This window comes from Notolabrus celidotus, chromosome 22 (genome assembly GCF_009762535.1).
Source record: "Notolabrus celidotus isolate fNotCel1 chromosome 22, fNotCel1.pri, whole genome shotgun sequence".
Classification (NCBI taxonomy): Eukaryota; Metazoa; Chordata; class Actinopteri; order Labriformes; family Labridae; genus Notolabrus; species Notolabrus celidotus.
This window is the reverse complement of record NC_048293.1, coordinates 28,177,282-28,200,421: the sequence shown is the minus strand read 5'-3', so window position 1 is coordinate 28,200,421 and position 23,140 is coordinate 28,177,282. Positions and strand designations below refer to the sequence as shown.

At 40.4% G+C, this 23,140-nt stretch overlaps 2 protein-coding genes across 2 annotated transcripts; both read left to right on the top strand.

Moving 5' to 3' along the window:
- Positions 1-765: 765 nt before the first annotated feature.
- synj2bp (synaptojanin 2 binding protein) lies at positions 766-8,801 on the top strand. Its single transcript, XM_034675161.1, has 4 exons — positions 766-1,008; positions 1,504-1,640; positions 2,256-2,351; positions 6,286-8,801. The coding sequence occupies exons 1-4, from the start codon at positions 945-947 to the stop codon at positions 6,427-6,429; spliced, it is 441 nt and encodes a 146-aa protein (XP_034531052.1). The 5' UTR covers positions 766-944; the 3' UTR covers positions 6,430-8,801.
- Positions 8,802-10,115: 1,314 nt separating this feature from the next.
- On the top strand, positions 10,116-22,776 carry LOC117806286 (deubiquitinase DESI2). Its single transcript, XM_034675157.1, has 5 exons — positions 10,116-10,916; positions 15,610-15,682; positions 16,404-16,497; positions 16,577-16,718; positions 18,481-22,776. Exons 1-5 carry the CDS (start codon positions 10,878-10,880, stop codon positions 18,718-18,720), a joined length of 588 nt encoding a protein of 195 aa, XP_034531048.1. The 5' UTR covers positions 10,116-10,877; the 3' UTR covers positions 18,721-22,776.
- The last annotated feature ends 364 nt before the right edge of the window (positions 22,777-23,140 follow it).

Here is a 23,140-nt window from a genome sequence, read left to right as displayed (position 1 = left end):
AAAATAATCTTAATTATAATAAAAATAATGATTATAATCAATAATTAAATTAAAACTGAAGTAATCAATAATGATAATTATAATAATACAAAATAATTAATTATTGAATTATTTATAGTACAATTAATTATAAAAAAAAATATTTTTAACAATCTGTGATTACATACTCAAATTTTAAAATAATTATATTATCAGGGTCAATAAAAATATTCATTATCTTACTAATTAAAGCATAAAATATTTATCAAAGAATAAATATTACAAATCATTAAAACAGGGTTTTAAATACAAAAAAAAATCACTGAGAAAATAATTCAAAATTTAATGAACTCATTTATGATACATGTGCTGCATTTTCTGTCTTTTAATTTGCATTAAAAATTGAAAATCTTACCTTTTTATGGAGCATTTTTAAAATTTTGTTCAAAATATATTCATTCTGATACAGGATATACTTAATATCTACTCTTCAGTCATATAAAAAAAATGAAACCACTTACAATGTGTGCAAAGGGACACATTTTATAACATTTCTGTGTATATTGGGGTTTTTAAAATGTGATTTAATCACCAAAGATGAATTCATTGATTTATTGTGAGAGTTTATTCTCAAGCTTCAGTCTCCTTTCTCTTTAAATAAAACTCGTTCCACTTTATTTATGTAAGTTATTAAAATGCCTATACTTCTTTAATAACTGTAGTATTTATTATAACACATGTCAGTGAGTATGTTACATCATGTGGGTGTAACTCCTCTGGTGTTTGCATCAGTTGTCTCCTGCAGTTCAGAGTTCAGCCTGTAGTTCCCTCTGTGACCAGCAGGGGGCAGCAGCAGCTCCAGCAGCCTGAGAGGAGCCGAGAAACAGAAAGTCCTGAATGAGTTCACCTTCAGGTAAACAGTTTGTCCCCCTCAGCTCTGAAGACTTTCACTCAACCCCGACATCATGAATGGCTCCCTGCCCTCCTCACCCGGCGTGATGGACATCGAGCTGAAGAGAGGACCTTCAGGTGAGAGACCCAGAGACCCACAGCTAGCTGTTAGCGGAGCATGCTAACCTGCTACGTAGCAAACTGTCAGACAGTGAATCCTGAAGCTAACAGCTAACATGCTAATGAGAGTATCCTAACCTCAGTCTGTGATAAGTTTCTGTCTCTGTGTTTCTGAGCTGTAGAGACAGACAGACTCATCCTGCAGAGCTCAATAACTCACTGTAATTTAAACACATGAATTAAAACACTTTAAGTTCTGGTTTAAAGTCTTTAAAAGTTCCTGGGCCTGTTAGAGAATCACACTTTACACACATTCAGCTTCATTTCACTTTGTTATGTAACCCTTTATGATGTCTTGTCTGTTGATTCATCCTGCACTTTGATCCATTCAGATAAATCTCTTGACTGGATGGAACTTCTTCTTCTTCTTCTTCTGCTCTCCTGTGCATATTGAGTTTTTACTCTCACTCTCTTAATCTCAAGTCTCCATCTGTGGTTTTTTCCCTTTCACAGGTCTGGGATTCAACATCGTCGGGGGTGTGGATCAGCAGTACGTGGTGAATGATAACGGCATTTATGTGGCCAAGATTAAAGAGGATGGAGCCGCAGCGTTGGACGGGAGGCTGCAGGAGGGGGACAAGATACTGGCGGTGAGAAATGCTTCTTTTAATGAGTCTTTAGACTTTTATATTTCCTGTTGATCACATGATGGAAAGGGAAATATATAAACACAGAAATGTCCAACTTCTAAAAAGATGGGTTAGTGTCGGGTGTTTCTTCCTCTTCACATATATCAGGGTTCAGGTTGAGGGAGATGTCAGTAACATCATGGGCTAGTGAACCATAGTGGTAGTTTTGGTGCTGAGTCCTGCAGGTAACAGAAGTCTGCAGATGAAGGTCTCCTGGTGGACGCTGTGTAGACTTTGGACTTGATGCAACACAGTGTCCAACACCAGCAGACGACATGGCACCCCAAATCATCACAGACTGCAGAATCACAAACACCTTGGACTCTGTGCCTCTCCAATCTCCCTCCAGACTCTAGGACCTCGATCTACAAATTAAATCTGACAACCCTTACCCTGAGGGGGGTTTCTTTACATCCTTAGAGCTCTAAACACCCTCAGAGTCAAAGACCAGTTCACTGTCAGGTTTAGAAAAGTGATGAACTCATCATTCTGTTATACACGACAATAACAAAAGAAGGAGAACAGAAACCACACCAGTCCAGTCTGTGAAGTCTCTCTCTGGATGTTTCTGTGCAGATAAACGGAGTCGTGCTGGAGGAGCTGACACACAGAGCCGTGGTGGAGTTGTTCAGGACGGCGGGGGAGGACGTGAAGCTTCGTGTCCTTAAAAAGGTGATTTTAAAATGAGCTCTTCTTCTTCTTCAGATATTTGAACAGTTTGTTTTGTATTTATTTCTGAGGTTATTTTCAGATCCCCACAATATCTTTAAACGTCGACGTTTGAAACAGAATGTTCATTTAAATTCAAACAACCGAGCAGCTCGTACACACAGACAGAAAACACAGGGAGGGAAAGACGGCATTAAATATGCAGAAGAGATGAAATAAGAAGTCAAATCTAAAGTTAATACTGACGGTTAGAAGAGTGATTAGTCAGGATCAAATTCAAAGATATAAAACCGAAGGAGCTTTTTGTAATAATAGTAATAACTTTATTTATAAAGCACCTTTAAAAACAAATGTTTACAAAGTGCTTCGACAAACAAAACATGGCAGGATTCAAGAGACAAAATAAATTCTTAACAGATAGAGAGGAGGGTAGAAATTCTAACAATGCAAAATATTAAAAAGAATGAATTAAACAGGATAAAGTGATGAGACAGAAGGGCAATAAATCATTGTTAAAGAGGTTTAAAAAAATACATAAATAAATAAAAGCATTAAAGGACAATAATGGAAAAGGAAACATTAGGAACATTAAAATAATAAATAATAAAAAAAATCAAGTAATTAAATAATATAAAAATAATTGATTCGTTGGATAAAAAGTAAAAATAATGATACATAAAAATATAAAAGTCACATAAAAGAAAGTCTGTAAAAAAGATTTTAATATCTGATTCCTGAGGAGGTGAAGAAGTTTGAATAAAAGCTTCTTTTAAAAGCAACTAAAACATCAACATCCAGAGAATACTCCCCAAAAATATGAACAGTATCTTCTAAATAAACATGGAATTAAGATTTAACTTTATTGCCCATTAAATGGGGACTTAGTTCCAAAGACGAGAGTTCTTGTAAATGATCTCTTTGGCCAAAGGTGCTCTGAGAGATCCTTAAAGGCCCTGTGAGGAGTTTTGAACTGGCTGAGAAACAGACTGAAAATGATCCTGATGCCTCTTTATGACCTTCAATAGCAAACAAATCCATCAGCAGCAACACTGACACCTTCTCTGTTGTCATTTTTAATGCCTGAAAACACCCTGAGGGGGTCGGTGTCAGACCACATGATGGACATCTTGCTTCAGAAACAGCCTTTATTTGACTGTTTTCATGGACAGTAATCACATTGCCTGATAAAGTTGACTGTTGAACACAACAGGATGAGGTTTTTGTTGAAAAAACTACTTTTGCATGTATAGGACAAGAGATAAGAGGTATCACTTTGTCCACAAGGGGGCGCCAGAATCGATACAAAACAAAAGTTCCTCACAGCAGCTTTAAAGGGGACATATCACGCTTTTTTCATCAACATATATTGGTCTAAGAGGTCCCCAAAACATGTCTTTAAAGTTTCTGCTCAAAAACCCACTTTGAAATCAGATTTTGGTCTGCCTGAAAAACCCTCTTCTTCAGTCCTCCTCAGAACAGGCTGTTTTCCCTCTGACCACGCCCCCTCAGGAAGTGGGTGTGCCTCGGCTGTCCAGCATGTTGATCTAATGTTTACATGTTGGCTGAATATACACGGCTGCTCACAGACCCGCGTTACTTCAACCCTCTGAATCTGATCCAGAATCTGATCCTGATGGAGAGGCGCCTGCAGCAGGACCTTTCTGAACCATTGGTCACAGATTTAGTGTTTCTTGTTGTTTTATTTATCAGTATGTCGACGTGTGTCTTTGTACACAGCTACCAACATGTAGCTATGTGGCTATGCTAACTAGCGCTAGCACTTATCCATGATAAATAAAAATCATCCACTAGATCTTCAAATCTGCAGACGTGGGGAGTAAAACCGACCTTTGTGTTTATTAAGACAGCCTACAACTAGCATGCCTCCCTCCTAAGCTCCTTGTTAGCACACATGTGTGCAGGGAATGAAAAACGGAGGAGGGGTTGAGTTGTATTTTATACAGTCTATGGGCTGAACAAGCTCCGAGCTCTGACTTCCTGTTACAGACCGGATGGCGTTGTGACGTATGAAAAACACTGAAAACTGAAACGGCTGGTTTCAGCACACATTTACAGAAAGGTGGAGAAATCAGAACAGGGGCAGAATGGAGTCTTTGACTTCTCAGGGGGTTTGTAGACAGGGACACAGATTTCAGGTAGAGAACCATTAAAAAGTCCATTCTGCAGGATATGTCACCTTTAAAGCAAAATTCAAGAATCAAAACAAACTCCCAAATTCCCTAAACTCAAGCAAAGGTAAAAACCAACCAGAGAGTGAACATTCTGACGTGTGTTTGTTATTCTTCAAGATCAAAAAACTTCAGACGTGAAAGAGGGAACAACCTCAGCTGATGACGCTCCTCACAGATAAAAGCTGAATCAGCTGTTTCTCTCTCTGAGTCGTAAACGTTGAACTTTGTTCCACTTGTGATTCGAGGTAACGTCAGGCAACATCCGTCTCCTCTCGCTCCAACTCCAGAAACTGGTGTTTGTTCTCTGCCGCCACGCCGTGAGCAAACTTTAGTTTACTAACAACACAGAGAAAAGGAGGAGAGTGACGGAGTGATGGAGACTCACATCTAGGGGTGAGCCTGATTAAGGATTTGCTTAGTGGAATCTGATCATCAGATTTTGCCCATAGTCGACGAATAGTGGAATGTTTGTTGTTTTTCCTTATTGACCCAAAGTCTGCATGATGGTGACCGCATGACAATATTACACATAACCCTTTACAATGAAGAGACTCAGAGCTTAAAGTAAAAGGGACAACAGAATATTATAAGTATAAAACTTAGATTTATGAAATCTATATTACAAAAACAACGAGGTGATGAAGGAGAGAAAACTCAAATAAGACCACCATCAGTTAAACATGGAACAACGCTCCACTATAGAGAAAGGAATCAGGAGATATTTAAACAGTGTTCACACAGCAGAGAGCAGCACTGCAGAGGGTAGTCTGTCCAACTCAAACCTGAACCAGCTAAAGGGTTTTTAAATCTCTTAACAGAACCTTTTAAAACAGACTTTCATCTCGTCTTTGTCCGCTTGAGTCTTTTCAAACTGTACGTGAGGAAAACCATCGTGTGTACGTGCAGAAGTGCGCTCCTGTCTTTGTTGACTGTAAATCCTGTCTTTGAGAATATCCTCTCTGATGGTGTGGAGGTGGATGGGATGCTGTGGATTGTTTTTGAGGCTTCAGACAGCTTTGGGGTATCCCTCCTGGTTCTTTTGGCCCCGTACAGTTTTTGTGTGGTCCGGTAATCCTTGATCTCACAGCCCTCTTCATGAAGCTGCTCCTCATCTTCATCACTAGTTTTTAGGATCAACTGAAGTTTTATTTCCTTGAGCTAAGAAAGATTTAAAGGCCAGCTGAGGTACGTCTGCTCCACAGCTCCCAGCTAAATGGGAGAGTCCACCTTTAATTACCAGGGGAGATTTAATTACCACTTTAAGGAGATTTAACACTTCAAGAGCTGTTCTCAGAATTACATTCAATAAGTCTATATTTATATAAAAACAGGATACATGAGACACTATTTTTACAGGAAACAGGAGAATAATGTAAAATTAGACATTGAGCACCCCCATGGTTTGAATGGAATGATCCACACTTCATATTTAAATATTCAACTATGAGATTGGCAGTCGACTAAGACTCGTTAGAGCCAATCGTCCAATATTCAACTATTTGAGGTCACCCCTACCCACATCCCAATCTAACATGGTTTAATTTCTTCACTGATTCCACTTGAACATGTAGTGTGTACTCAGGGGTCTGGGTTTAGGATGGTAAGTGGTCTGGATTCTGTTGGTACGTATGTATTTCGTTTGATGACCTGGGTTAAGTTTGTGATCTAAGCTAACATGTCTCCCCTCCTGATCACTCCTCCACAGCAGCTTTAACGCCCCCCCCCTCTCTCTCTCTCTCTTGCAGCTCTCCCGTCACATGAACGGTCCCCTCGGCTCCCGGCCCGAGCAGGAGTCCTCCATGTCCTCTCTGGGAGTCCTCGCCGTGTTAGCCGGAGCTGCGGCGGTCGTCGCGTTCATTTTCATGCGGCACCACAGGAAGCACTTTTAACCATCCGACGTGTGTTTGTTATTTTATACGATCAAAAACTTTACCAAAGGCCAAAGAGGTGAAAGAGGGAACAGAGTCAGAGCAGTAGGCGATACTTCTTTCTTTATTTTGTTGTTTTGTTTGATTAATAGTCGAGGTCGCTGACGAGTTTCTCCAAGTTCACGTGATTAAGTCGCTTCCTGAAACCCTTCCTATGCAAAAAGAAGCTCTCACGCCGCAGAGACGCCTTCGTCTGAGGTCGCTCTGTGACGTCAGGGAGATGAATGTACTCCAGACATTCCTGCTGCTAACAGACGCCGACGTCGTACGCAGACAAATGATTATATATATCCACGCTTCAAATTAAAGTCAGGTGTTTGATTCTCAGTTTGCACAGAATCAGAAAGGAGCGGCGTCCTTCTTCGGTTAACAAGAACAATTAAAACTTGTTAGAGTGCCTTATCAAGAACTGATGGCGTCCACTTCCTGTTAGCTCCTTAAAACTAGAAATCAACACATCCTTTATTCTTTCTGTCAACAAATCCTGTCCACAAGTTCATCTGTCCTTAAAATAAAGTCTCAAATATATAAATAAATATTAAATAATGTTCCTGAAACAGCGATGCGACAGCTTGTTCAGTCATCGTGTTGTGATCGGGTTTGTTGACGTTAAGAAAAGTCTGAAAAATCAGCTGATTTTTCCTCTTAAAGGGCCAGTGTGTTAAAAAACTCAAGAATTGAAATGATATAATCTCCTGAATATAGGAAGAGTTCAGAGGGAATGGATCCTTTTTTTATAGACTCCATGTTCCTACGGTAGCCCAGAGAGGACAAACAAAGCAGTGGATCTAAAGAGGGACGGTGATTGCATCGGATAGGGTCCAGTCTACGGCGGACCAAAGTGGGCATTCATTCAGACACTTTATTAACTGGTTTTTCCCCCGTGATCAGTTCCAGTTGTTCGCTGGGGATCTCAACTTCCTGTCACAGGATAACAGCGCTTATTGTCACATCATCACTTCTTCAGATCGGTTGTTTTCTTGAGATCTCTACTTATTATTCTCATCTTGTCCCGATGACTGAGCTCGTTCTCCCATGAAATAAGAATTGATCCCACTTTCAGATACAGGGAGAATTTTCTGGCTGTTCACGATGTGCCGTGCGATGCTATACAAACTATTTCTACATTTGTTTTGTGGTTTTGCAACTCAGAGAATACAAGTTATGATCATCTGACCCTGCAGAGAATAAGTCAAGATCTCATTTAAGCAACTGACCTGATAAAATCTAAGGATGCATGTCCACTTAGGGCTTCCGTACAAATCAAACCTCATTCAAAAACGAGCTTTTTAAAAGCTGTTAGCATCGTTGAAGACTGAATTCAGACCTTTTCCAAATCTGCATCATCATGTTATTATTTCTGCATCCTGTCACATGTTTTATTTTGATCAGTTTAGGGTTCAGACTCATTTCACATTTCAGTCGACGTGCTCGATACAGTGAAACTGAACGTAGGGAGAAGTTCTGGTTCTGATCCCGGCTAACCGGTCATCAAACTCAGCCTTGAGCATCTGGATGAAGCGGGGCAGTTCATCCAGACTCAGCTGTGTTTGGTGTTCTGACATCCTTAAGGGTTTAATGTCTCTAGTTCTCATTAATCAACAACTCAAGGTGTGAATTCACCTGCAAACATCATGCAGTAGTAATCTGGACCCTCGCCACCAGGTGGCACTAACCCTCACACACTGCTCCTTTAGAGACACACACATCATATCAAAGTATCATGAAGTAATCTCACTTGTGAGGAGTTTATTATAAAGTATGTATTATAAAAGTCACTCAGGTAGAATCATTCAGCCCATATCTTTAGTAGAATCATTCTTTATCATGAATAATGTAGTGGGCAGCTTGTTTGCGGTGCGTCGCAGCCATTTTTAACATTCACACCTCCTGCTGAGCGACCGTCGTCGTGGGGTGAAGATGAAAACAAATGTATGATTGGATAGAAGACGTTGTGGGTGTGAAGGATTTATACTGAAAAGCAGCTGGAGCTAGTTCACTTTAAAGAGGATGAGTTTCTGTCAACAGCTTCAAAAAAATGTTTGTTTTTTTGCACTAGCCACAATCATGGAACTCCTCCAGTAACGGCCTTAGAGCAGGTGAATAGGTGATCTGTGTGTGCTGGGTGTATTTGTCTGCAGAGCGTTCATCATACTGTCCTCTCTGAGCGTTGGTGACTCTCATCGTCTGTAAATACATTTCATGTCACTCTGCTGAGTGGGATTGTGAATATGTGCAGTATGCCAGAAATGTGGATCAGAGCACTAATAAATTATACAAATACTGTGTTTTACATCCAGACACCTGTTGTATTAAAATTCATGTTGAATTCAGCTGGCTGTGAATTTTATTTTATTAAACATTAACAGAACTCAACTCCACATATTTCTACTAACACTTCTAATTGTATCCTCTTTACATTGGCTACCAGTATGTTTTTGAGTTCAGTGATATTTTTAATCTTTTTATTTTATTTTTGATTTTGTTTTATTTTTTGTTTTTTTATTTATTCTACTTATTTATTTATTTTTATTTATTTTATTTTATTGTATTTGTTTACTTTGGTTTTTATTTTGTTGTTTTTTATTGTATTTGGTTTATTTTTTTATTTTTTGTTTTATTTATTAATGGTATTTTTTATTTTGTTTTTATTTATTTAGGTTTTTATTTTGTATTTTTTTGTTTGGTTTATTTTTTTATTTTTGTTTGATTTATTTTATTTTTTATGTTATTAAACATTAACAGAACTCAACTCCACACATTTCTACTTTTTCTCCATGTTTTTGAGTTCTGTGATATTTTAGATCGTTTTATTTTATTTATTTTATTTTTTATTTGGTTTCATTTATTAAATTTGTTTTATTTTTAGTTGTTTTATTTATTCTACTTATTTATTTATTTTGTTTTTTTTATTTTTTTTTATTTTATTTGGTTTATTTTATTTATTAATTGTATTTTGGATTTTGTTGTATGTAGTTATTTTTTCAGATCTCATGTAAAGCGTCTTTGAGTACCCAGAAAGCGCTACATAAGTCCTATCATTATTAGGCACTTCATACTAATTTCATATCAAGACCTTTTACAGAACCAGCAGGCCTAGACCGTACTCTTCATGGCAGCAGGACAACATTCACAATGATCCACAGGAACCTACGGGACAAGGGAGCACTACAACTCTAATTGATACATGGTAAGTTACTTTGAAAGTACATGAAGATTTAAAGTGAATGATGTGCAGTAATATGACAGATGAAGAGACAGGAGCTCATTGTAAGAGCCCTCTTGGTAATCTAGGCCTATAGCAGCATAACTAGGACCTGGTCCAAGCCTGGAAACTAACAGTTTTAATTCACCTCTGAACTATTTTCTGTGGATTGGTTTGACATGCTGTGTGATCAGTTTGTCTCTGAAGTTGCTCATGTTAGTGAAAGTTAATAACCGTCATCAAGGGGTTTGGACCAATCAGAATCAAGCATCTTACACAACCGGAAGAGGAGGAAGAGAGCCGGGGGGGATAAAACAAAATAAAAGCACAGAAATTCAGGAAGCATAAAAAAAATATGCATTTTTTTTCTGGACGTCAAGAGGAGCTTTAGAAAATGTTCAATGTGTTTATTTAGAGAAAATAATGTAAACATAAAAATAATTACACCCACAGCAGCGCGCGCTCTTATCAGCTGTTGGAGGATGTTGCCTCGAGGCAGGAATGATGTAATCAGAGAGAGAGAGAGGGAGAGAGAGCAGCAGACTCACGATCCTCTCTGTCCTCTCTGATTGAAGACTTCTGACTGAAGGAGAACCTTTAAAGGGGGTCTGTCTGTGGATCCGGTTCCGTGTTGTCGGAGGATCATGTCTCGGGGTTTTGGATGCTGGATGTGGTCCAGCAGGAGGAGCAGCACCGGCCGGAGATGCTGCTGCTGCTGCTGACTCCCTCCTCTCCTCCATCAGCTGTAATCCTCCTCCATGGATCCGGACTCCTCTCCTCCCTCGGCTGCACCGACGTCCTCCGGGTGAACATGGCCCCGCAGTCCGCCTCCATCGGTCCCCCTTTGCGCATGTGATGAACCGCCTGCTTCAGACCCCATCCCCGTTAGGCCTCTGGACCAGGTTTTCCCTGATGTGACTCTGAGCTGCTGTTTCTGTAAACACGGATCATCTCTGGGAGCTGGAGGGGGGAGATGTTGCACCTCTCTAAGTCCAGCTGGGATCTGAGTTCTCCTCCTCCTCCTCTCACTCTCTCTCTAACATTAAGGTCTCTTGGATCTTTGGGGACACTTCTCCTGGTTTTACTCTCAGACCTGCAGACCTGTGAGTCCATGCAGTAAGTCTCCCTGCAGGGGTGTGGAGGTCCCAACCAGCAGAGAACGTGGAGGGTGGGGACGTTTGCCTTTCCTGCTCAGGTTGAAACCATGGCTAATGAACCTGTCATCCTTAACGTGTATGATATGGTAAGAACTCCAACCTGCTCTGACTCTGAGGCTGTTTTACTCATGCTCTGTGCTCCATGTGTTTAATGCTTTTAGCTGCATGCATCTTTAAAGACTGAAGAAGACCTCAGGGGGTATTTCCTGCAGCCCAGTATCTCTAACCTCAGCTTGAAGCTTCATGTTGTGTTGTGCAGAAAAATGATAAAACACAGACTCTTCAGGCAGTTATTCTTAAGTTAGAAAGAGTCAGGTGTGAATCTAGTATTGCATGAAACACATTGAAAGTTGTGCCTGCAGTAAAAGTCTGTGAAAGTTCATTTAGAATCCTTGATTCCGCTCGTTCGCACTTCAGAACATTCAGATCTTTCTGCCTTGTCTTCTGTTTTCTCTGAAAACAAAAGAGGAAGTGAAACGGCTCCAAAAATAGGCAGGAGCATTAGACACCTGTTATAAAGCCCTGAACAGAAAGTTGTACAAATTAAATTTGGACTCCACATGATGCAGCCTGTCTCTGCAGAGGTTACAGTTCTAGTTATCTGGGGTTTTCTTCTTCTCCTCTTTTAAAGCTGATGAAAAGGATAGAAGAAGAAGTCAGACAGGATATTTTGTTGCACATGTTTTTTTTTGTAAAGCCAAGTTTTGGTTCATCAAGTAATTCTTCCCTTAGTTTGTGGAAAAGTAACAGTGTTCAGGGATACTTTAATGTAAGAAGATGGGAAAGTAAGATAAGGTACCGTACAGTACAGGACAACATGATGTGATTTGGTACGATACGTTGCTGTATGGCACGGTACAGTACGATGTGATACAGGATGATACAAGAACATGCAGAATGACATGATGCCATACGATGCGTTTTGATGCAATAAGATACATTACACCATGGTTTGATAGGATACAATAAGACTTCATATGATGCCGTTTGATACAATAAGATACTAAATGATTTTAAAAAGACAGAATAAGATACACAAAGATACAATATGATATTATATGACACAGTTCAATACAATTCTATACAGTACAATAAAATAAGATACAAAAGACTCATAATCTTTGACCTACAGTCAAACAAGGTCTCCCCTCAACCCTCTGACCTCTGTCCCTGCGCCCACAGCTCACATGATACACAACCACACAGAAACACACACAAACACAGAAACACACACACACCACAAACATCACTGCAGGACAAGGATCTGCATTCATCCCTGTGCCCACTGTCTGGACCTCACTCACTGTACGACTGCTGAACAACCTGCTGTGTGAATACAACATGTTGCTTTTACAGTAAATACTCGGCTTGTTCTTGATTAATGTTGTAATTAAATATGATCACAGTTAGTACTTCATGTTCAGTCCTGTGGGCTTAATGCTACCAATAATATCTACTGTATGGAGAGGAATTAATGAGTGTTGTTACACCGCTCGAGGATATTTGGATTGTAACTTTAAGAAATATAAACATATATACTTATGTCATATTATTCAAGTTCATTATGAATCCCTGGAGGAAATAAGATGATTGGAGCAGCAACATTTTGTGCAGCCAAGGGTGGAAAAACTGCAGTTCCTCGAGTGTCCACTAGAGGCTGGCTGCAAAAGTCAAATAATCCCCATTAAGCCTCATGTGAAATTTCAAATATGACCGTTTTGGGAGCAAACAATTCTTTTTTTATAACTCATTTGTCAAGATAATACAAAGGTTAATATTAATGCATACATTTATTGAGTTTACAGACAGGTGGGTGCTTTGTAGCTGTTTTTCAGGAGGCTAAAGGCCCCGCCTCTGCTCCACCTCTTTGCCCAACTTCCAACTTTTCAGCTTTAAAACATCCCAACAGAAACCAAACACCGAGACTACATCCCTGTCTATGACAAATACACACTAGTACCCAAGATGTTTTAATTACCGTCAAAGAAAAGTGACAAAAACTAGATTTGACCTTAAAATGAATGAATGACCTAAAAAGTTTGTGATTGTTCGGAGAGCTGATGACTGATTCTTTGCACATTACTAAAAGATACTTACAGATGGAGGAGATGAAGTGTAACTGAGTCGAGTATTCTAAGTAATGTTTTACTCTTTCAAGGAAACACATCATTAAAACACAAACCCTGGTGCGGTCACTGGACTCTAAGCTCTCTCCTGGTTCCTTCGAGCCGCCTCACAGACGAGGATCTCAGCAGGGCCACATGTGACAGCTGCTCCAGCATCTGATTTAATCCCAGCGTGGCTCTGCTGCGCCGGGATTTAACAGGTCACACGGGGGGCTGCTGAAAAGAGGGAGAGAGCGATGGTGAGGGGGCGTCGACACCCAGCGTCTGCTTTAAATACTTTATCTGAGAATTAAATACAAAGAGAGGAGGCAGAGAGAGCGGCCTGGAGGAGGGATGATGATAAATCGATCTTCTTCAATGTGAAATCAATGTGACAGTTAGAGGAGTGCAGCACTGCATGATGGGGCTGCAGACTGCGTGATTGTTGCAGCACGGAGAGGATCTCACAAAAACAACAGAGCTGAAGCTCTTTGTCATTCAAGTGTGGTTTCTATCAGTGAGACAGGGTCTGAAAACACTGTAATAACAAGGCGGCCATCTTTCTGTGACATCACGCTCTTGATGAAAGCGTAGTTTTTAGCTAATGGACATAATGTGAGCTTAGAGCTAAGTTATATTATTAACATCCAACCACTTCTGAGTGATTTACTATACCTAACAAAAAATAAGAGCTAATGCTAAAATGTAATCTCTTTCAAGCTAACAACTATAAAAAGGTTGCTTTAGCTAAATTGGTTGCACTACACCACCAGACCAGTAGAGGGCAGTAACACAAAGACGAATGCCATCCATCACAGACGACACCATAGAAGCAGACGGACAGGCAGGTATCATTATGAGCAACACAACAGTTAGCCTGTTAGCATGAAGAGACTCAGCTGGTCTGTTTTAGATGGTGCTATATTTCATCACAGATGGATTCACTGAATCAACACGTGAGAGGAGATAAGCGCGAGTAGCAAAGACGTTTCAACACGGCTTTAAAATCCTTTTGAACTCAAAAAGCCGTGATCGCAGAGATCGGCCGGTGTTTTGGTTTAAACGGCGACCCTGTTAACTGGAGACTCTCAGCCGGATGCATCCCTCATAAACGTCTTTAGACCATCATTAAATATCTGATGAGGATATTTTGAAATCTTAATAAAAACTAAACTAGTTTGCATTCCCAGGAACTCCCTCTGTGTTTCAACAGCTGTGTAAACTCCACAAACACTGACACGTTCAGCTGAAGGTCTCCAGTTTACAGGGTCACTTTTAAAAGCGGAACACCGGGAGGAGAGACGCATTCACGGTGGGCTGAGAGAAGACTACTGTTACAAGCTGCTAAATCAAGAGAATCACAGCTTCTTCTTTTGAAAAGTACACACACATACAAAAAAGATAGAACAAATAAAAACTAATGAAAGAAAGAGAAAAAAAAATGACTGTGAATGGTTTTTGGAAAAATTTGACAAAAAAAATTTGACAAAAAAAATTTGACAAAACAAAAATTGACAAAAAAAATTTGACAAAAAAAAATTGACAAAAAAAAATTGACAAAAAAAAATTGACAAAAAAAAATTGACAAAAAAAATTCGAAATAAATAAAATAATTTGAAAACAATTTTTGAAAAAAAAAAATTTGAAAAAAATAAAAAAAAAATTTTTTTTTTTTTTGGGCAAAATTAAAATTTGGAAGAAAAAATTTCCCATAGAAAAATAAATTTTTTTTTGGCAAAAACAAAATAAAAAAAACATTTGGCAAAAAAGTTGACCCAGAGAATCCCAGCTTCTTCTTTTGAAAAGTACACACACATACAAAAAAGATAGAACAAATAAAAACTAATGAAAGAAAGAGAAATCAAGAGAATCACAGATGTGTGTGATGTTATTGTGGACGGAGGGAGGAATAAAAACACTCAGGTTAATCTACCAATCAGACACGTTCAGCATTGCAGGCCCCGCCCCCCGAAAGTCCCGGGACCTTTGAAAAGTACTAACCCCCTAGCAGGGGCTTTTTAGGGGGGAGATTATCTACCCCTGAACTAAATTTAGACCCTGGGTCCACCGGTCGAAATGCACGTAGTTCACATTAGCAGTCTGATGGTGGTTGAGTGATCAGACTTGTTGTTTTGGATCCTAAAGGGGGGTAAAAGTCACGACAGAAACATGACTCTGTCTGAACAGAATACAATGATCGATGTGTTTTAATTGTTTCACTCTTTGCCCGGAAACGTGTTCTATTATTTATAGCAGACATCTGGGGCGGCGTGTACGGCTCTTAGCATGTTTCCTCAGGGGTGTCTGAGGGTGAGGGCGCGTCGGCGGGGAGTGGAGGAGAAAGGGAGGAAGGGGAGGGGGCCGCAGAACATTGAATTATTTCTTTTGTGTAAATTTATGCAGAATATTCTGCACTTTTATAAATCAGTTGTTTTATGTACATTGCAAACTAGGACGTCTCCACTGCTACAATACTTCTTTATGTTGTCCTGCAGGATCTCTCCTCTGACTTCCAGAGCAGCATGATGTTTATAAAGACACAGCATCCTGATTTCTTTCAGTCGAGCCTTCGCTTTGTTTCTGCTCCTGATGCATCACAAAATAACTCCTGCTATTGATCCTTTCTTTATACCCCTTTTCACTCTCTCCTCCTCCTCTCTCTCTCTCTCTGCAGTACTGGATAAACGAATACACATCCAATCTGGGCATTGGAGTCTTCCACTCAGGCATTGAGATTTACGGCAGAGGTAAGACCCCCTCCCCTCCCCTCCTCAGATATCAGAGCAGGTTCCTCGCCCGAGGCCACACTCAGACGTGTGAGTGCTCCTCCCGTCTGCTCTCACAGACTCACATCAAGTCTGTTTTCAGAAATGGAGTTTTTGTCGCTAATAGCATGACCCCATTTCTGTGGGTTGAGTCACCACTGACTCACCGTGTTTTGTGTGTGTTTGTGTGTGTGTGTGTGTGTGTGTGTGTGTGTGTGTGTGTGTGTGTGTGTGTGTGTGTGTGTGTGTGTGTGTGGTTTGAAAGACGAGCGGCAGAAACCAGTGTGAAACCAGATCGCCAGGAACTCCATGCTGCTTGAGATATGATGGCAGTAAAAATACTCTCCTTTCTCAGAGAGACTCTTTCAGCACATTACTGAGTGTGAAGCATATTTTTGCATAATGGCCTCATGAATTTGATTTTATTGAATTTACTGCCAAATAAAAACCTGTGGATCCAAATGTTTGGAGGGCTCAAATGCAAAATACATCCCAGACATGTTCTGAATCTCTGCTGCGTTCACTGCTCTGAGCCTGATCACTGTTTTCTCTCACTGCTGTAAATACAGAGCCCACAGACCTTTAATTACCCGGGCCTGATGATTGAAGCGAAAGCTCGTCAGTGATTAATTGTCTCCTTCTGTTTAATCACAGTCATCCAGCCTCCTCTCTAACCTGCTCCCTTCCTCCTCTGTCCTCACAGAGTTTGCATACGGGGGTCATCCGTACCCGTTCAGCGGCATCTTTGAAATCAACCCCGGGAATGCAGCTGAGCTGGGAGAGACTTTCAAATTCAAGTAGGTGTGCTTCACTTTAAAGGTATCCACTCTGTGATGTGCATAAGTGTGTTGATATACGTCCTGCTCTCACACACAGGGAGGCCATTGTTATGGGCACCACGGACTTCACAGAGGAGGACATAGATAAAATCATGGAGGAGCTCGGGAAAGAGTTCAAAGGGAACGCCTACCATCTAATGCACAAGAACTGCAACCACTTCTCCTCCTCGCTGTCTGAGGTCAGTGCGACTCCTACCTGCACCGAACACTCACATTATATATGAAGAAGAAGAAGAACAGAGCGGAGTAACGACTATAAATAAAACACACTGAAACATACAATTACATAAGAGTTGGTCCAGAGAGGTAAACTCCACGGCGACACATTCAGACGTCATGAGGAACCTCGGGTTGTGTAACGATCTCTGTGAGAATAAAAGTCAGCGTCATAAAGTCTGAAGAAATATCTGCAGGTTTTATGAGGAATAAATCAGCTTCAGTTCCAACATTTAGCAGATCATTAAACTGACTATCTGAGTTTCACTGGAGGCATTACAGCCTGCTTCACACTTCTCCACGTTTATAAATATTGTTAATGCTTGATGTGTTATTATGTGCATGCAATAAGTTATATTTGGTGGTATGGCTCTGTTCTGGGAGCTCCCTGCCCTTACATGTACATACGTGGAATGCCAAACGCCTGATGCGGGGAGAGCACACCTCCCTTCTCTTTTCTCTCTCATATATGAAAAGCCAAGGAAGGGAGAGCACACCTCCCTTCTCTTTTCTCTTTCATGTATGAAAAGCCAAGGAAGGGAGAGCACACCTCCCCTTCTCTTTTCTCTTTCATGTATGAAAAGCCAAGGCAGGGAGAGCACACATCCCTTCTCTTTTCTCTTTCATATATGAGAAGCCAAGGAAGGGAGAGCACACCTCCCTTCTCTTTTCTCTTTCATATATGAAAAGCCAAGGAAGGGAGAGCACACATCCCCTCTCTTTTCTCTTTCATGTATGAAAAGCCAAGGAAGGGAGAGCACACATCCCCTCTCTTTTCTCATTCATATATGAAAAGCCAAGGAAGGGAGAGCACACCTCCCCTTCTCTTTTCTCTTTCATGTATGAAAAGCCAAGGAAGGGAGAGCACACATCCCCTCTCTTTTCTCATTCATATCTGAAAGCCAAGGCAGGGAGAGCAGCAGCAAAGACCCCCACACAACACAGCGAGCATCAGTGACGATTCATATGACACTGATATAATCAGCAGAAATGAGGAGCAGGGATGTGAGGAGGTTTGTAAAGTCATTTGCAGGGAGAGCAGCAGCAAAGACCTCAGGGTACAGAACAGGGCAAGCATCAGTGATGATACATATGACACTGATAAAATCAGACACAGCAGAAAGGAGGAGCTGGGGTGGAGCCTGGAAAAGGATTCTAAAGCGGTTTGCTGGGAGAGCAACAGCAAAGACCCCGGGGTACAGAACATATGACACTGGTAAAATCAGACACGGCAGAAAGGAGGAGCTCGGGTGTAAGGAGGTTTGTAAAGTCGCTTGCAGGGAGATCAGCAGCAAAGACAGAACAGAGCGAGCATCAGTGACAATGCATAGGACACACGTAAAAATCAGATGCAGCTGGAAGGTGGAGCTCGGGTGGAGCATGGAGGAGGGTTGTAAAGCGGTTTGCAGGGAGAGCAACAGCAAAGACTCCTGGGGTACAGAACAGAGCGAGCATCAGTGACGATACATATGACCCTGATAAAATCAGACACAGCAGAAAGGAGGAGCTGAGATGTGAGGAGGGTTTTAAAGCGGTTTGCTGGGAGAGCAACAGCAAAGACCCCGGGGTACAGAACATACGATACTGGTAAAATCCGACACAGCAGACAGGAAGCAGGAAGGCAGGCTGAAGCAGTTTAACTTCCTGGTTTTCCTCGGGTCTAGTTCTTGTTTTTAAGGTCAAACACATCGACGTGGTTTCTCACATCACGTGTTTTCTCCTCAGTTGCTGTGCGGACGAGAAATCCCTCGCTGGGTCAACAGACTGGCGTACTTCAGCTCCTGCATCCCCTTCCTGCAGAGCTGCCTCCCCAAGGAGTGGTTAACCCCGGCCGCCCTGCAGACCCACATCAGCCTGGGCCTCCACAAAGAGGAGCAGAACGAGTCCAGCGACGACGACCCTTCCTCGCCGACGGGAGCGGCGGGCACCGGCTCGTCTCACAGCTGTCGCCACACGAGGGTTTGAACTCCCAGATGACCGCTGGACCCTCGTGCCACCCCCCGGGACTTGTGGCTCACGTGGCACACATGGGCTTGAACAACCACCTGACCTCATCCTGTTAGACCTCTGAGTGAAGAGGCAGGAACAGACGAGTTTCCTGTTCGGGGAAAGAGGTGCTGCCTGAGACTCCCTCCTGTGCTTTCTGCAGACGACAGGATGACACGGGCGAACTTTGACCTGAGCGCCGAGGCTCGGACTCCAAAAACCACCACCTTCAGATGAGACGTTTGTAGTCAGTATTATTACTCTTTGAAAACCTTTGTCAGCCTTGTTCCCTGTCCTGCCTTCAGAGCTGCTTTTGTAGAATGACTAGACCGACACCCGAGGCTCCTGATCGTGACTCTACCAGGAAACAGCTAATCTGCTCAACTAACAGGTTCTCATTGAACACCTCTCTGTGGCCTTCAGTTCATATCGTTGACTCTGCTTTCCTCCTTGAACTTAAGTAGGTAAACTTCGGCCATCTTTGAGGGTACACGGGTTAAAAGAGGTTTCGAGCGTCTCTCACTGACTCCCCAAGAATCTGCATGTTTAAAGAATTTGACTGAATCGAAGCAGGACTCAGTTTCTGATCGAATCCTCATCGAGTATTTATCCTCCATGTTCATTTTCTTACAAACGATCCGACCTGGACTTCTTTTTAAATCAGTGACCTGCTGAAAACCACCGATGATAACAGGTGCACAGACAACTGTGAACTATGACCGAGTATTCAGGAAGTGTTACAGGAACAAAGCTGAGGTTCTGAGAACAAAGTTATAAGATTTAAAGATGAAAAATAATGAGAACAAAGTCAAAATATTATAAGAAGAACACCCTGAATATTGAAGCAATAAAGTTTTGATTTTATGAGAATTAAGTCTTTAAAAAAAAAGGTTAAAATTACAAAAATGAAGACGAAATATTATGAGAATGTCATAATAAAAAGGGGCGTAACAAAACAAGAATAAAGTCCTAATTTTTAAAGATTAAAGTCACAAAATTATGAGAATAATTTTCAAGAGAATAAAGTTTTAATATTGCAACAATAAAGCTGAAATATAACGAGAATAAATTCACACAAAAATAAAGAACAAGGTTTTAATGTTGTGAGAATAAAGTTATAAAGTTATAAAGTTATTGCAAATGAGACTTGGTTCTCAGTTATCTCACCTGGTTAAATAAAGGTTAAAAAATAAAAAATAAAATAAAAAATAAGAATACAGAAATTGTTCGATAAATTAGGAGAATAAAACTACTCTGTTACAAAAATAAAGTCAAAATATTTAAAAAATGATGTTGTAATATTCTGATAAAAGAGTCGCAAAAAATATGTTTTTAATATTACCAGGATAAAGTTTTAACAGAATACAGAAATTATTAGAAATGAAGAAAATAAAGGAGTTATGTTTAAAAAAATAAAGTCGCAAAATTATGAGAATAAAATCTTATAGAATAAAATTGTGTTATCACAACAACGTTTCTTACTTTTAGGACAATAAAGTTTTAATTTCATAAGAAAATAACGTAATATCACGAGAATTAAGACGCACAAAAACAGTTGTCACAAGAACACATTTGTCAGGAGATAAAGTTTTAACAGCATGAGAATAAAGTCAGAACTTTACTAGAATAAATTTCTTCAAAACAAACTTTGTTCTTGTATAAGAGATGCTCAGAGTCTGGTGTATCTTCCTGTGGTGCTCATGTGCTCAAAGTATTTGTATTTTTAGTCACTTTTGAAACCTTCAGCAGAGTACGACTTCACACGAGGTTTCATGTTCCTCTTTTAGTGCAGACTCTTCTTCTGAAACTCCTTTAATGACTTTAGTCTCATAATATTAAAACTTTGTTCTCAATCTCTCAGTTTTATATTCCTTCAGTAACGTGTCTCTGATCCTCTGTCGTAGTGAACAATCAAGGGCAAACACTGTTCACTCAGTCACGACCTGTGACCTCTGAGAGACACAGGAAGTCAAGCTGCTACTCTGATGTTGACTTTGTGACCCCGTACAGTTTTTGTCTACGCTTTTATATCAAAACGCTCTTTATACAATAACGGTGCGATCGCTTCCAGGCTCAGAAATGAACATCAACACCCAGAGAACCCTCCTGGGGGGTTCTGGTCCTCTCACCTCTTTCACCTTTAAACTGATGAAGTTGGAAATTAAATTAACCTTGCTTTTTTAAAAAACAGGGATTTTTGCTTTCTTGCTCACAGTTAGACGAAAAGTTGGAGATAACTTTGATGTCTGCGTATTGAAGCCAGTTAGCTTAGCTTAGCATAGATACTGGGAATAAGAGGAAACAGCTAGCTTGGTTTGGTCCAAAGGCAACAAAGTGTTACAGTCAATTTAACATCTCACAGGGATTATATGCTGGATTACTTCTCAGCGGAGAGCAGTGACTCCTTCTTTCACACAAACAAGACGCTAGCTTCTGTTCAAACAGAAAGAAACGTAAAGATCAGTACGTCCTTTTTAAAAAGCGAACTGATTCACTGCTACATAAACAAACCAACAGCTTGTTAGCTTAGATTAGCATAAAGACAGGCCCCTTTCACGCATGTCACTCCCAAATCTCTTCCTGTTTCCTGCGCTATCCACTCTCCTGTCCTTTCAAAATAAAAGCCCCAAAATATAACTTAAAAAAAACAGAAAAGAAAAGTACAGCCTTTCTATTGTTGATGCAGACTAAATAAGCAAGGTCACCTATTTCCAAAATGTCCAGTCATTAAGCTAAGCTATGTTAGCCTAGCATTGCACAACTAATTCATGATAGAAATTAACCCTTTGCTGCCCCAAAATCCTAACTATGATTGGCTGATTGTCTTGTCCGAGGCGGGGCTTATTTTAAAATGAAGGTTTTTTTTTATCAGTGACTTTGAACAAACATCTTCTTTTTAAGTCCTTCAAGAATCAAACGTAGAAGATTTACTTTCTAAAGAGAAAGTAAACACAGGAATATAACAGCTGTGTGATACTTCCAATGATAGTTGTTAAAGTAGATGATGAAGACAGAGAAGGTAAATGCTGTTCATTTGGGTGTGTGTGTGTGCGTACATACACCGGCCACCCCTGCCTATGTCTCAGTCCTCGAGCTGGGCCACCCCAGTCAGATATCCTGGACACGCCCCTGAGTAAGAAACGACACAGCTTCGTACCCTGAGATCACCCTGAAGTTACCTTTCCAGGAGGGGTAGATGCATCTGCCAGGATACATAAAACATGCTAAGCTAACTGACTTCTACCTGTCCTCAAACAGGAACGATACAGCATCAATCTGAGCGTCTCACTCTCAGCAAGAAAGCAATCCTTCCTCAACTTTCAAACTTTTCCTTTGAGCTCATTGTATTTCTTTCCTCCGGTCACTGAGCTGGTTCATGTTTACATTCTCTGAGCATTTTAAACACGAGTAAACAAACCTCTGTGAGAACTCTACAGAGGTTCTGTTTGTTCCATTAAAGACCCGATTCTCAGAAAGGGAAATATGATGTCATGAAGTTAATTGTAATCATTGTTGTTTGAACCTACATGCAGGTAAACAACCACATGAATGACTCCCCTCCTCCTCCTCCATCTGCTTCTTGTAGTTTAACTTGTTGTAATAAATGCTGCTTGCTTTGATTTAATGCAGATTTAATCTTTTATCTCCCCGTCCCTCCTGCTGTGTTGCGTTCAAGGACAGCTAACTCTTCTCAGGAAGGAATCCACATGACTTGTAACAGCGCCTGTCGTCTCGTCCCTGCTGAGACATTTTAACTAACAGGATTGAAAGTTCAAAAATCTGACTTAATAAGCTATATTCTTCTTTATTTCCTGCGTAGTCTTACATTTCACTAAGTGTATTGTGTTTCCAGTTAATTTCAGCAGACAGGAGCTGTTGATACACGCTCAGACGTCTTTCTCAAGAACAGACCTGACAGGTGTTTTATTCTTTTTATGGTACTGTGTCAACCTGAACCTTGTATTTCCTTTTCTTATCCCAAGACAATTCATGAATGATGATATAGTGCTAGAATAAAGAGACAGATAACAAAGACATGTTTGTTTTCTTTTTGTTGTGGCCTGTATTACGGTCAGAAGTCTGAAATGTCATCTAAGAACAATAAGAAGACATGTAATTTGGATTTTTCCAGGTATTTAACTTTATTTCTAAAGCATAAGCCAAAAAGACAATTCACTGCACACATTTCTAGACCCCTAAAAATGTAATTGTCACACATAAATCATTGTAAAATGGCCAATAACTAAAGAGATATACTTGGAAAGAGATGGCAAAGACACTAAAGTCAAGTAAACTACCAGTTTTGTCCAATAAGGCCGGCTATTGGTGGATTTTTTCAACTGATATAGATTTCTTTCTTTGTTTATATCTTTGTCACAACTCTTAAATACCTGATTCC

Coding starts and splice junctions, on each gene's coding strand:
- synj2bp (XM_034675161.1), top strand. CDS start 945: ATGAATGGCTCCCTGCCCTCCTCACCCGGCGTGATGGACATCGAGCTG. Junction 1,641..2,255: donor AGGGGGACAAGATACTGGCG/GTGAGAAATGCT, acceptor GTTTCTGTGCAG/ATAAACGGAGTCGTGCTGGA. Junction 2,352..6,285: donor AGCTTCGTGTCCTTAAAAAG/GTGATTTTAAAA, acceptor TCTCTCTTGCAG/CTCTCCCGTCACATGAACGG.
- LOC117806286 (XM_034675157.1), top strand. CDS start 10,878: ATGGCTAATGAACCTGTCATCCTTAACGTGTATGATATG. Junction 15,683..16,403: donor CATTGAGATTTACGGCAGAG/GTAAGACCCCCT, acceptor CTGTCCTCACAG/AGTTTGCATACGGGGGTCAT. Junction 16,719..18,480: donor TCTCCTCCTCGCTGTCTGAG/GTCAGTGCGACT, acceptor TTTTCTCCTCAG/TTGCTGTGCGGACGAGAAAT.